Source organism: Danio rerio, chromosome 9 (assembly GCF_049306965.1).
Source record: "Danio rerio strain Tuebingen ecotype United States chromosome 9, GRCz12tu, whole genome shotgun sequence".
Lineage (NCBI taxonomy): Eukaryota > Metazoa > Chordata > Actinopteri > Cypriniformes > Danionidae > Danio > Danio rerio.
In genome coordinates this window covers 31595081-31611005 of record NC_133184.1, presented here as the reverse complement: position 1 = coordinate 31611005, position 15925 = coordinate 31595081, and the positions used below count along the sequence as shown (strand labels likewise).

Here is a 15925-nt window from a genome sequence, read left to right as displayed (position 1 = left end):
GTTAGTTGTAACACATGCTTAAAAAGACAGATTTATTTGTATTATTATACATCATTATACAATGCATTTATTTGCATTATTAAAAATACAATAAAATTTTCTACTAAAAATATATATTTTCTATTAAAATACATTTGATATAAAAAGTTCCCAATATTACACTCATAATTCAACAATTATTTTCTTTATCTAAGATATCTTTTAGCCTAGAAGACGGTAATCACAACAATATAAGATTTTAGTTACACACTTTCACAGATTTTCTTTAAATAAAAAATAAATATATTGACTGCAATAAAAAATTATTTTATGCTGCAAAAAATGGTTTCTTTTGTGTTTCTCATCCAAATTACTTCAAACTTTTTTCAATAATTGGCAGAAAGACATCTGCCAACACAGTGGTGAAAATCTCAGAGGCATGCCATTGTTAACCCTGAGTCAACACTTCAAAACTGTTACATTTCACCCTGCATTACTTTGTGCCCTGTGCTCCCTATAAGTTGGCGGTTCATTCGCTGTGGCAACTTCTGAAAAGTAAAAGGACTAAGCCAAAGTAAAATTAATAAATTAATTTCATATAATGCTAGCTATTTTTGGAAAAATACTGTCAATAGCATTTCGTAACCTTAGAATTATAAGGTTCTATCTGATATTTTTGTCAAAATTGAGATATTGACATATTCTTATTTACCATATTTACATTATGGGATGTTTTTTTATAAGTTGTTTACATTTGTTAAAAAAAAAAAAATGTCACACACATACTTTTTTGCTATGAAATGCAAAAACTTTGAAGCTCAGTATCTCAAAATCATTCACAACGCTGATAGAACCTCATAATTCCAAGGTGACGATATGTGGAATATAATGAAATCTATTTATTATTTTTTGATTGAGTTTTGTTTTGTTTTTATTTTAAATGCAAATCAGATGTTAAAATCATTAAGTGTTTAACAGCACAACATAAAGGTTTAGTGAATTACAATTTCTGAACAAATGAGCTGTGTTTGAAACCAGAGTAAAAATAGCTGATATATATATATATATATATATATATATATATATATATATATATATATATATATATATATATATATATATATTTATACATCAGTTAATTTAGCTTACTGTACTTCCTGATGTTGCTTGGCAACTACAAACAAGTAAACTTTTGCTACATTCAAAATATATGCCTACAATACATATAGAATGCCATGAATATTTAGATCATCTCTCTTTCTCTCCCTTACACACACACACACACACACACACACACACTTACTTACTCACCCCCAAGGCTGTTTATATCGAAGTTGATATTTAGCCGCACCATGTTGGTGTTTCGCAACATCTAATTTTTACGAGGTGGGTCATTAGCCCAATCCTCAACCACCAACCTTGAGGACTAGGACATACACTCATACACTAAGGACAATTTTAGCTTGCCTAATTTACCGCGCATGTCTTTGGATTTGTGGGGGAAACCGGAGCACCCGGAGGAAACCCACGCAAATATGAGGAGAACATGCAAACTCCACACAGAAATGCCACGTGACCCAGCTAGGACTCAAACCAGCGACCTTCTTGCTGTGAGGTGACAGTGCTAACCACTGAACCACTGCATCTTACGATTTTTTTACAGTTGGATGTTGCATTTATGACATTGTGGATTTTAATCGCTGAGGTTCAAACAAAATAGTGATGTACTTTTTTCTGTACACTATCTGATAAAAGTCTTGTCGTTGATCCCAGTTGTATGAGCAACAAATAATAACTTGACTTTTAGTTGATCATTTGGAAAGTGGCAAAAGATAGATTTTCTGATAAATTATCTGTTGAGCTGCATCCCAATCATCACAAAATACTGCTGAAGACCTACTGGAACTCGCATGGACACAAGATTCTGATAGAATCAGTCAAGTTTGTTGAAGGAAAAATTATGGTTTGTGCTTACGAGAGATCTGCAGAGTGGATGATAATATCAACAGCCTGAGGTATCAAGACATTTGTGCTGCCCATTACATTGCAAACCACAGCAGAGGGCAAATTCTTCAGCAGGACAGTGCTCCTTCTCATAATTCAGCCTCCACATCAAAGTTCCTGAAAGCAAAGAAAGTCAAGGTGCTCCAGGATTGGCCAGCCCAGTCATCAGACATGAACATTATTGAGCATGTCTTGTTCAAGGTGAAGGAGGAGGCATTGAAGATGAATTCAAAGAATCTTGATGAATTCTGAGAGTCCTGCAAGAGCGCTTTCTTTGTTATTCTAGATGACTTTATTAAGTTATTCGAGTCATTGCAGAGATGTATGGATGCAGTCCTTCTAGCTCATGAGAGTCATACACAATATTCATTCTTTTTCCACTGCACCATGACTTTATGGTCTATACTGTACATTATTTCTGTTAAGTGACAGGACTTTTATCTAAGCTAAGTCAGACCTTACTGTTCTAATTAAATAATTAAAAATCAACACATGATCATATTTTATTTTGGTAAAATAACCGTAATCTAGAGGCCTTTGCCTTTCATATAAGCCACTTCTGATATCAAAAGATAAACTAGAATCAATTCCTAAAAGTCTCCAAGTTTACTACTCGCGGTTGTAACTTGGTTTTGTTTTAAAATAAATATCACCACCAAAATAAAGGAATTTATACATGACAACAATAACAAATATATTATCAATTAATAATCAAGACACATTTTCTTGATGTCTGATTTTTTTAGTTTATTTTAGGTGTATGTATTATAACCAGTGCTCATTTAACATCAGATTACATGTGATTGCAAATCCTGTCTATATAAGCGATGACCTACCTTACATTTTCGAGTAAAAATAATGCGACGGTGTCTACAGAATAATGAGCTCCTTCTTTAAATAAAACCTAATGACGCAACCTAACTTAATTACTTTACATAAGGAGTAACACAATAATGTAACTCAAGTGCTGCTCTCCAACAGTGGTCTCCATTGATAAAATGAAATCTCACAGATGCTGTGACATCTCCGGGTTTCCATAGTTACGCTGTCACAGCCACATCATTAACTGCCCACTTTCAGAACGGCACTACCAACCCTCTGTTATGACCTCACTACAGCTCAACAGCCACAAAACCAGCATCATTTGATGGCTGAATAACCTGAATTGCACCATCATAATTTCATCAGCCATCACACAGGATGACAGGGTGTGTTTTCTTTTTATCCCTTAAGTAAGCAAACGACTTCAAACGCATGAAGTGTTATGCATTTCAAATGGAATATGTGAAGTGCGGCCCCTCTCATCTTGCATGCTGCAGTATGCCGCATATCTTTATGGGTAAAGCGCATATATGAGCAAATCATTGTAGCCTATATGCATTTGTTTTGATTGAGATCAGAAGACAAGATCAACAGAAAATCGCTCATGTAATCTCGTATTCAGACTCAGAGTCCATTCCATCACATTGAATCTGACAGCTGCTGTTCGGCTGACTGATAACTGGGTTATTCACTGGACTCCGCAGATGCGATAAATGCTTTTTGATCTATTATTTAGTTCGCTGTAACATTAGCATTATTTGAATGTTAAATGGGCACAGGCTCACTCTCTGATTGGGGCTATTAAAGCTTCTGGAACAATCTGTGGAAATGAGTTTGAGAGCAACAGCTGATTTGTCACGCCTCTTCCCATGTCCCTCCTCAGTAAATCACGCCAATTAAACCCTCATGTGTCAATTATTGTGTTTATCTAGAGTTGCTTACTGATGAATTATGGGTATATTTGTGTGGAAGTAACCTCAGTTGATCTCTTATAGACAGGGTAACAAATAAAAAGCACTTCTGCGTAAAGATAGATTCACCGTAATACATGAGGTAATAGTTTTATTTGAACACATTTTCTATTCATGACTGTCTTATTACAGTTTAGAGGCTGAATATTGTTGCATCCCGTTTGATGACTATCTACCGTACAATCTTCCTTTAAATGTAACCCAAATACAATATCTAAATTTATTCAGCTGTTTGTTCTACTTCTCAAATCTGATTGGCTGGGAGTTCTTCCATGCAATGTTCTACCAGTATTACCTATAGAATTTCTTTACCTTCTTGTCACTCTACCTGCCGCATTCCTCACTAAATATTTCTGATGTGATACTTCAAAATGCACATTAAAACTGGCTGATGGAAACATAGCTACAGGCGGTGCATCTGAAATTGTGTGCATCCCTACTTTATGAAAAACACTACGTGAGATGAGTAGTACGTCAGAAGTCATAGTTTTCACTGAGTGAGAATAAGTACTGTAACTGGGTGACCTACTACTTCCACTGAGAAGTGTGCATATGATTTACACGATCCCATGAGGCCATGGGAAAGAATTAATAAATGGAAGTGAAACAATGCATTTGATGCTGGGGGGTCATGCTGCAACATGGTGGATTTAGTATGTCCAGATACCTATTGCTACTCATATTCATACTACTGTATATAAAGCATACTTTTCTAATTATTGTGAACTAATTTTACATTCAAATTTAGTACCTACTTTGTGCAGGGTTTCTGATGCACCAGCGGAGTGTCAGACATCAGCGGACAAAACCAAATACTATGGAATACCCTTAAAATGTACAAATACTAGGATACTGCATTTCACTTAAAGTTTTTAGGATGGAGCAATGTTGTTTAGAATTCAAAAATGTGGCTTATAACTAATCTTTGATCTCATAAATCTATTAATCTAATATTTCTGTATTTTTGGAACATATAGCTTAAGTAAAATAAATAAATAAACAAATTATATATATATATATATATATATATATATATATATATATATATATATATATATATATATATATATATATATATATATATAGATGTAGTTTTAATGCTGTTTCTATTTATTGCTACATCTGAACTCTCTGCCTTTACATATCTCTTAAAATAATAATAAATAGTTTTTACTTTTACTGTATTATTGTTCAATAAATCACATTTTCTATTAGAATAGTATTTTATGAAAAAATTACTCAAAAATTATAAATTGTTTATGACATTATTAACATTTTATTTGGAAACATTGCAATTAGAATAAAATTGTATTAATTGCAGTAACTAGTTACTTTTGTAATTGCAACAAACACTCAGGTAAACAAAGCTGGCTTTCAGTATGATAATAAAACTGGCATTCATACTCTTATTAGAAACATCTCTTAATAAACACATTATCAGTTCCTGGCTGGGCCTATCATTGTCCATGACTATTGATAATTGATTGATTATGTCTATGATATTGTCTCATAGTTTATGTTGTTTTAGCCGCCACGCCACAGGAATATAGACTTTGCGTGTCACCGTTGCGGATGGTCAGGAGTCATTGCATGACACCCTTACAACGTGAAAAAAATAGCTTTTACCTTTTGTCGCAGAGCCACTTTGCATATTGTTAGGACTTGGTGTAACATTGTTACGAATTTAGATATAGCCAAAAGACTGTGCCCTATAGTTTTACTTTCAACAAGACACGTGCAGTGTTGTCATGGAAATACAGAAATACAGTATATGAGAAATATACAGTACCTCATATACTGTATAAAGGACATTGAAACTAGCATTTAACAGCACGCAGGGCCAGATTAACCAATAGGCTTTATAGGCACAGGCCCAGGGGCCTGTATGCACTTGGGGCCACTGCGAGGAGGAAAAAAAGCGCAAATAGTGCAAAAGTGCAAATAGCACACCTCGTTGGAATAAGCTATTTGAGCGATTTCCGCCCATCACTGTTTGATTGACAGAGACAACACAACTGAAGAGCGCAATTGACAGCTGTGTGAATGACGTACTGTAGCTTGTAAAGCGCATGGCAACATGTTTTGACGTGATTGATCATCAATCGGTTCGAATCCAGCTTCTGATGAACTCATTCTTTTTTTCCCCAATACATATCAGATTGGAAATACATTTATTTTTATTAGAAAAGAAATAAAAAATTAAAACTATGATAATGTGATATAAAGTCACAAGTGGCTTGTGGGTATTTGATAAGGTTTAGCTTATTTCATATGCTTTAGTACTGCTTCAGTGAACTTGAACAAGTATATTAAAAACCATTAATTTTCAATAATTTTATTAGTTTTTTTTAAATCAAAGTGTGCTTAAAATGCCTTAAAAATAAGTAAAATCTTTGTAGACTATAAATATATCTATGTATATCATTTATTTAAAAAATGCAGGCAATACATTATAGATTAATTTCATTAAAAATATTTTATTATTCTTATTTTTTTTTGCAACTTCAGGGGTGCAGCCAGGTAAGGGGCCAAACAAGACAATGTGCCCAGGGGCCTCTGAATTCTTAGTCCGGGCCTGACAACACGAGACCTTCCTGAAGAATGAATGAGGTAAGTCTCTCTCTTTTTTTACACAATTGTGCTAACAAACTTGTTCATAAACACCCTATCACACTCATAGCATTGCGATATGGCTCTATATCAACATGGCTGAGCACAATCACAGCTACTAATTGTGTTATTGCTCATTTACTCTAAGAAGGTACTGTACAAGCAGATACTATATATTTTTAAACGTATTGACCATGGGTTTGGTACTGACCATATAGTTTAACCATAGCATCTGTAGTTAAACTGAAATCATAAAGATTGCTAAACAATATGGCAACAACCCAGTTATTGCAATGTTTCTATAATAAAAAAAAAAAAACTATGTAGAACTATATGTCACATGGCAAATACAAATGCATGTATCTAATTTTTGTCACATAGGAATGAGAGCTTCCTTTTTTTGAGAGTTTCTTTTTCTTTTTTCCCCTTTGCTTACATTTTTTGTTTGGTGTTTACATCTGAAAAAAGTGTAAAAAAAAAAAAAAGTGTAGTAATGTGAATGTTTTTAAATGGCTGCAGCTGAGGTGGAAAGTTTGATTTGCCTATTAGTCAGCCGGCACTGATTCTTGATACAGTACCGCAGTGCATGTTGTGATATCATTATAAAGTAATTAATTTGTTGACTAGATGCTGCATTAGTAGATAAAGAACAGCAGTGTGTTTGCAGTCAAGACTGAGAGGATGCTAATATTAGCACTACCTCAAGTGGTTAAAATGATGTGATAAATACACAAGGGTGACTGAAATGTTTAATGGCACAATTATAATCACACTCACTTATTGCTGGACATACAGTGCTCATCTGAGAAAACACAAATCTATCTTTTAAATTAATATTTTATACAGGATGTTTTGCAATGCTATATTTGTGCATATAAATTAGTTTAGTCTAAATCTAATCTAATAAAATAACAATTATATGTTGCACCCAAATGTATATGGTAAGGAAAAATATTAAATAACAAAGTGAAGTTGAAATGTTGTAGTCTGTAATTTTTTGCAATATTTCGCTTGAATGTAAATTTATTATCTTTCTATTTCTAAATATGTGCTGTGACTAAAATATTATTTTAATTAGTCTCTCTCAGTATTTTCAAACTATTATATTTGATTTACCAAAGTCACATAAGTGGCAATTTCACATCGGTCATATCCACAAAAGATATATGTCACATCAATAATTACACTTTTTCCTCATAAATGCAAAAATGTAAAATCAAATAAAGTCAATTATTTTTGTTCTATAGAGAGACATATTTCATCCTTTTGATTAGAATTGTTTCTTTTTGGGTTGTACAGTTTAATTCACAGAATTATTACAAAGTTTGTTGTATACTGCAAACTCACAGACTTTTTTGGTCACATCCATAACGCATGTCTTTTCTTCATTTAGAGTACAATTTTTTTTTTTCTGGTCCCTTAACTCTGTGGTCAGTCTGTGGTCAAAATATAAACAAAAGTTTCAATATAATGTTAACATATACTTTCTATGTGAATTTATGTTTTGAGTTTTTACTGCATATGTCACCTAATATACTGAAAATGCTCAAATATATATGTTCAGTCAAATATATCTGTTTAATAAGTCTGTTTTGTTCAAATGCACCAATATATATATTAAACATATTCACTGTGAAATGGATAAAAATCTGAATTTTCAAACCATATATATATATATATATATATATATATATATATATATATATATATATATATATATATATATATATATATATATATATATATATATATATATATATATATATATATATATACAGTGTATATATATATATATATATATATATATATATATATATATATATATATACAGTATATACATGTACAGTTGAAGTAAGAATTATTAGCCTCCTTTTGATTTTTTTTTTTATATTTCCCAAATTATTTTTAACAGAGCAATTAGTCCTGTTGTGCATAATGTCATTTTGCTGAAATGTGTTTTTTTAAATAAAAAAAGTCTTGTATTGAAGATCCAAAAGATGTTGTTGCTTTATTTTGTGCCAGGCCTTGCTGGACTATTGATGCATACTTTAACCAGCAAAGTTACATGTGTGAGAGACCAAATTAATGTTCATTCAGCCAACTGAAACATAAGCAAATTAGAAATGCAATCAACTTCAGTCTTTTTGATTACATAACCACCAAGCATTTAAAATAGAAGCAAATGAAGTGTGAGAGTATACTGTATGTAGAGTATACACAAGTGAACGGTTATTGTGACTTTTTTTTTTTCAATTTCATGCAGTTCCTTTTACAGCATCGATGTTGTAGTGTGTTAAAAAAATAAATTCAGTTAAATAGACTAAAGCATTAATTTAGTTGTTCAAGCGTAAAACGAGATGAAAGACTGTGTAAGCGATAGCGCCATCCTAACCAGCAGGCAAGCGCAGAAACTCCATTGAAAATAGTGTGGTAAAATAAACTGTCATATTTAAAAGACATGGTCGGGGAAAATGGAATTTAATGCAGTGCTTCTTGTCTGGTCTGAAACCTACTTTATATCGTATATCTATCAGGCAGTAAAGATCACAGATTTTTAAAGAAATCAGACGTTAAAAGTGAAAATTTTATCATGGAAAAACAGTTCACTGAAGCCCTGGGGCTGGCTGGCTGAAAATTAAATGTCCATATGCATAAATATCCTATTAATAATTACAATTTCAATCTTTAAAAAGAGGGTAGGTTGTTGACGTTTGCCTGCAATTCTCTGAATGCATCCATGAGCACCGATGATGTAGTCTGTGCACAGATGTTTGCATTTACATATTTTGAGAGTTAGTTAGGACAGCCTATCATAATGTTCTGACCAAACGTTTTAATATGACAAACTTTTCTTGCTCCTGCACCTTCCACAGAATGATAAAATACATATAATTACATTTGGACCACTTAATTTAAGGTTTTCTATCTGAATGTGAATAGACTCTCATCCAGCCTAACAAAAAAACAAAAAAAGACTTCTGAAGACAACCCCCAATTGCACATTTAATTCATTAAGAAAAGTTTTTCATTTCATTAGTTTTATCCACTTTAAAAAACTATCAGACATAGCTGTAAACTGGTTTATCAGTCATTAGCCAGTAAGTGTCTTCATTAGTGTTGGATTGCTTGAAAGTAGTCTTGAGACCATTTTTCAAAGGACTTGGTCTTTTCTTGGTATTGGGAGCATTTGCACTCGGTTTTGTCTTGGTCTCAGACTTAAAGGATTTTATTTCAAGCCCAGTCAATATCACTGCTCCAGGGAAATCACTAACCTGCCAGTGCATTGTCTGTTCATTTGTTAACACCATTACTGTGATTGGATGTAAAATTTCCTATTTCAAATGCAATCGATAACTATTTTTATATTAGATTTTGTTACTGTTGTGTTGGGTCAGAAATTAACAAACATCATGACAAAATGTCTTCTAAATTTATAAAAATGGCAACAAAATTTAAGATGTGATTAAAAAAAGCGCACATTTGAGCTCTGGTTTAAATAAATCTTCATTATTAAATAATATAATTAAGCAATATTACAAGAAAAAAGGCTGTTTTCATGGATGTGAATGTGACTGCAAATGCTGAATTAATTTTAGACTAATTTTAATGTCTTATATTTTCGACACAAGTTGCGTTTGCTGTCTTTTGGCAACTAAAATAACGCTTTTTTTGCAGAGGAAAACAATTTAGAAACTGTGATTTTTCTGAGTGAATTAAAGTTAAGTGAAACTATCCTGAATGTATAGGCCTGTTAACTTTTTCAACTCTGTAGAATCTAAAGGGAGAAGCAGCTCCTCTAGCAAAACAGATGCTGGATTGTTAATATTCAAGCGATGGAAAGAGTAACTATTCGGCACTTTGTAGAAGAACAAGCCGTGTTTAAAAATTTACCAAATATTCAAAATGCAGGAGGATCTTTTTTAAGCCTTGGTGTTCTGTGCAACAACGAGCATTTTTCTTCTCTGTGCCTAAAAAATGACACTCTGACAGAATGTTCCAAGCCTTCGTTTTATTTATTTATTAAATATATTTCCCATCATGACTGTAAATGTCACGTTCAAGTAAACTCGGCTAGTCATATAACAGCATTCATCTCATTAAGCTGACCTTTGTCATCAGGTTCTGCATTAAACTCAGTGTGATTCTCTACAGATTCGGCCATTCTAGCAGAAAATTAAATTAACATAAAATCAATTAATACATTAATTAGTCTGGTTTAATCACATCATTCCAAGTCTACTTTGGAGACTAATTATTTATTTCATAATTAATGGAGGGTGATTAATTATGCGGTTTAGAATGAATATGCGCCAGTCTGGTGCAGAGGGTTTCTATAAGTTAAGGCCAGGTGTTTTCTTTTTTGAGATCTATGTTAGTGTTGAATAGCTAACCTATACTTGTGACCAGATTGTGAGAAACTAGTTAAGAGACTTATAGAACACTGCTCACAGATGATGGCTTTTTACGGTACACTTATTACAGGAACAATCCCTTTGGAATACCCCGAGGCTAAGCGTCTTTATCAAGGACATACTGTAATGGTGGACAGTCACAGGACAGAAATATGTCTTTAATTTATTTGATATTTCAATCATTTTACCAAAATGACAATTAGATTAAATAGAGATCAAATGGATTCTCTAATTCTTTTTTTTTTTAATCTTGAGAAAACAGACCTCAATTATCTCACTTGAGGTATAATAATGCCTCAGGGTTGTGCATGAATTTGCCAAGATATCAAAGTCTGCAGAAAATGTGCACACTGACTGCATTGTGTGTAGAGGAAACATTACATCGCTGCATTTTAATAGAACTTGAGCTTAAATTCGCCAAGATTTCTTTAAACACGCTTTTAACACATTTTTATTAATAAGTAAAAATCAGGCACAGATCAAAATAAGTGTATTTTTTGTATATTTGTTACACTGAATGAAGATGAAATGTTCTGCTTAATTATGTTTAGACAAAAGTGTAATATTTGTATTCATGAAATATATATCATTAACTGCATGTGCAGAAGCTGTCTGGCTATTATACTTAAAAAAGCAACACTTAGTCCTTGCAATTTAAACAAATATGACAAAAAGAAGAAAAAAATATATAGTTGAAGTCATTTATTGGCCCCCCTAAATTATTAGCCCTTCTATTAAGTTTTTCCCCAATTTCCGTCAAACAGAAAGATTTTTTCAACACATTTCTAAACATAATAGTTTTAGTCACTCATTTCTAATAACTGATTTCTTTTATCTTTGACATTATGACAGTAAATAATATTTGACAAGATATTTTTCAAGACACTTCTATACAGCTTAAAGTGACATTTAAAGGCTTAACTAGGTTAATTAGGGTAACTAGGCAGGTTAGGGTAATCAGGCAAGTTATTGTATGATGATGGTTTGTTCTTTAGACTATCAAAAAAATATAGCTCAAAGGGACTAATCATTTTGTCATTAAAATGGTTTTTATTCTAGCCAAAATAAAACAATTAAGACTTTCTCCAGAAGAAAAAATAGTATCAGACATACTGTGAAAATGTCCTTGGCTTGCTCTGTTAAACATCATTTGGGAAATAAAAAAATCAAAGGGGGGCTAATAATTCTGAATCATCTGTGTATATATAACAATAGTCACATCGCAGGATATGCAATGTTGAATTTGTATTATAGCTGTTCATTTGCATGTGTTTTGATGCCTGTAATTGTATAATAACTTTAAAAAAACATTCAGGTATAAGAAATTGCACCATTTGTGACCTTAACTATGATTAATTTTATTGAATTATAATTTTTTATTATTCAGTTACCTTACTTGAATACTGTTAGACTCAAAAACTGATAAAACACATTATTTCAGTTGCATCTTTTTCTTGATTGTATTTATAGTATGTTGTGCATGAAAATACTCTCAACACATGCAAATACAGAAATGCACTGCAAATAGCACAGACCACAATGAAAACATGTGGGGGACACCGAAAAGCTTATAGATAGTTTATTAGATTTAACGAAGATGCAAATAGTAAGCATTAATTCATCAATCTCTGACTAAATGTGTGCATGCATTTTGCCGATCCCCCTCCTTAACCGCCCTCTCTCCCCCGTCCGTCCGCTGTTCACTTTCACGTTCTTCCGTGACTCTCCAACCCTCTTCACTTTCGAACAACCAACCCCCCTCCCGGCTCTTAACTTACGTCCGCCACACCCCACCGCCATCCAACGCCCTGCTATCCCCGCCCGCCTCTCTCCACTTTTGTGCACAACATCTCTACATCCTTGGGTAACATCCCAGATCCATCATCCCGATCTGTTCCGGGACCTCGCAATTCACAAATTAAGCACTGCGAATGACACATTACTGTAGTTGTTTGAAGGACTACTTGAATATTTCACATATATATTGACATTTTATTTTCACAGACGTAATTTTGTGACAATGAAATTAAAAAGAGATCAAACAGAGGGATTTTTTTAAGAAAAGACTTTAATAATCTTACTTGTGGTCTCCGCAGGGTTGTGTTTGAATTGCCAAGATAAAAATGTCTGCAGATAATATTTTGTAAGATGAGTGTAAGAATCATCTCTGATAAGATGTGCATAAAAGAAACATTACATTGTTGCACCTTACTGGAATTTGCGCTTAAATTTTCCAAGATATCAAAGTCTATACTCAAAAGGTGAACATTTTGATGTAAACATTCTTAAAAGATTAAGTATCCGAGCTTTTGTCGTAAAAATGAATAGACACTTGAGGCACTGTTTGGGTTCCCTTAATTACATCGGTGATCTTTTCACATATTCACAGTGTAAGTGCCCTCACATTTACATTTACTCATTTAGCAGAGGCTTTTATCTAAAGCGACTTACACTACATGCAAGGGACACAACATAAGGGAAGCAGTGACTTAAGAAGAAGTGCTGCGGTGTGGAGTTGCAGAACAGCTCAGAGAAGTAGAACAGAGATGACAGTTAGAAAAGTAGAAGTTTAAGAGGGTTTTTGCAGTTAGTGCATTAACAGGATTCTGTCAAGTGCTCACTGAACAGATGTGTCTCTTCTGGAGGAGCCTCAGATATTCTATAGTGTACTCAAGACGATTCATTATATTTCAAGTGTCTGCCATCAACAGTCTTTAGGAGCTCTTGCTGAAGCCAACTGGTTGTGTTTTGTTTGTAATGGTGCAATCCTTTCTTTTTTTGCAGTAATGCTATTCTCACTCATTTTTAAGAAAGTCTATGATTAGCTGCGTATTTGGGACAAAGTCTCTTGGTTATTTTAGTGTTTAAGAAAAACACAAATATGTAGTCATTTGAATATAAGACAGCCCACACTTATTTAAACATGCCAAGAAAACAAATAGGAATAGCCAGTTGGTTTTGTTTTGTTTGGGAAAGTGCAATCCTTTCTCTCTTTTTTTTTTTTTTACTATAGCTCTTCTTATTAATTTTGTATGTTATCTTTTTTGTCAGCCAGTTTTATTTAGTCTTTTGTTTCTTCATACACGTTTGCTTTGAAAAAAAATATGATGGATTATTACTTCCATAATGTTATGTACTTGTATGTGAAATGGATTTTATTTGTGATTAAATAAATTGGTTGTCTGTTGTTGTTGTTGGAAGGAGTCAGGTCTGAATAGGAGCTTACAGCCAGTAGTAAAAGGGTTAAATGGGACTAATGGTTTAAAAGAAGCTTACACAGCCATATCACCCTGCAGCCAAAAACTGGTTGCTCACTGAAGCTAAGCATGATTGAGCTTGGTCCATACCTGAAGACCACATGGGAAAACAAGATTGCTGTTGGAAGTGGTGTTAGTGAGGCCAGCAGGGGGTGCACAACCTGCAGTCTGCAGTCCTTATCCCCTGATATACATAGTGAAGGAGACACCATACTGTCAGTGAGCGCCGTCTTTTGAATGAGACATTAAACTGAGGTCCTGACTCTCTGTGGTCATTAAAAATCCTATGGCTATTTTTGTAAAAAGTGGATGTAACTACAGTGTCCTGGCCAAATCCCCCTATTGTTCCTTACCTTGGCCTCCCAATTATCCCCATCCACCAAATTGGCTCTATTGACTCCACCTATAGCTGGTGGGTGGTGAGCGCTTTGGCACCGTTGTCCTATGGCTGCATATTCGCATCATTCAAGTGGATGCTGCACACTGGTGGTGGTGTGGAGAGACACCCTCTCATGATTGTAATGCGCTTTGGGTGTTTGGCCATACATGATAAATGCGCTATATAAATAAACATTGCATTACATTTATATATATATCTTTTTTTTTTATCACACTCTTTCTATTCATAATAATCCAGTTGCAATTGAAGTAAAAATAGACACTTTGACCAAAGAATTGGCAGCCATAGATTATTTACATTTTCTAAAGAGTCTTTCACTAAACCTGTTTTAATAACCTTTAAACATTTTTAATAACCTGCTTTTAGATGAAAGGACCTTTTCTGCAATGTAAAGAATATTCTCCCTCTATATAGGACCTTCTTTTGTACAATGGAAATGTTCTGGAAGTTAAAGGTTCAGTGATGTTCTTCTCACTAAATTTATAGCTGTGTGCTCTTACTTTGTCAGCATGTTTCATTTTGTGTCTTTTTTTTACTTCTTTAGAGGACCTTGAGGACCTGCAAGGAAATGAAAAGATTGACAGATCTTTTCTGTTTCACTGTGATACAAATACATAAAGAAATTATAGTTAAAAAATATAAATGCAAGCATTTTTAGTCAGTTCTAAGAAATGTTCAGGGATTTTAGAAGTATAATTCTTCATATTATAATAATACTTTCAGTATACAGTTGTTATTTTTTTTATCTGAATATACGCTTTCAGTTCACAGTAATTTTATTGCAAATTGATGCTAAAAGTTCTAATATAAAAGGGACTTTTGTATCACTGCCATAGAAAAAATTATATGGTTCCCCAAAGAGCACTTTTTATTGAAAGGTTTTTTGATTAGTTATTAAGAACTCATTTGAAACTTTTTTTAGCCATCTAAAATAGTTTTTCCTATTATACCAAATCATTTATAATTGATTATATATATATATCATTTAAATCATTTAAAACAGGTCTTAATTTTCCCCTGTCCTAGTAAAGCTGCCTTATCAGGCCAGCATCCTATCATTCACCAACAATATAAATAATACCTTTTTTTAATATTTGTTTTTTTTATTGCAAAGAGATACAATGTACAATACATGTTATAGCAATTTCTCCAAATTAAATTTCCTAATCAGAGAAAGAAAACTAAAAACAATTACACAATTTCTCATGATAATAACTGAGCAACATTTCACTTTACTTGATACATTATAAGGGTAAACCTTTCTTTTTCGAAGGACATCCTGGGATTTTTAACGACCACATAGAGTCAGGACCTCGGTTTAACGTCTCATCCAAAAGACGGCACTCACTGAGTAGTATAGAATCCTCTTCTCCATACTGGGACGTTAGGACCCACACAGACCGCAGGTTGAGCGCCCCCTGTTGGCCTCACTAATACCACTTCCGGCAGCAACTGCATGTTAAAATATTT

At 33.2% G+C, this 15925-nt stretch overlaps 1 protein-coding gene across 4 annotated transcripts in view; it reads left to right on the top strand.

The window, feature by feature from the left end:
* il1rapl1a (interleukin 1 receptor accessory protein-like 1a) overlaps positions 1-15925 on the top strand; it is a 269927-nt gene that overhangs the window by 48719 nt on the left and 205283 nt on the right. For all 4 annotated transcript variants that reach the window (NM_001077576.2, XM_073912166.1, XM_073912163.1 and 1 more), the window contains exon 2: positions 6285-6386. Coding sequence is in view for 3 of the 4 variants with exons in the window: in XM_068223462.2 (XP_068079563.1) it covers positions 6378-6386 (9 nt within the window). In the remaining variant the exon portion in view is untranslated. The remainder of the gene's footprint in view (positions 1-6284; positions 6387-15925) is intronic.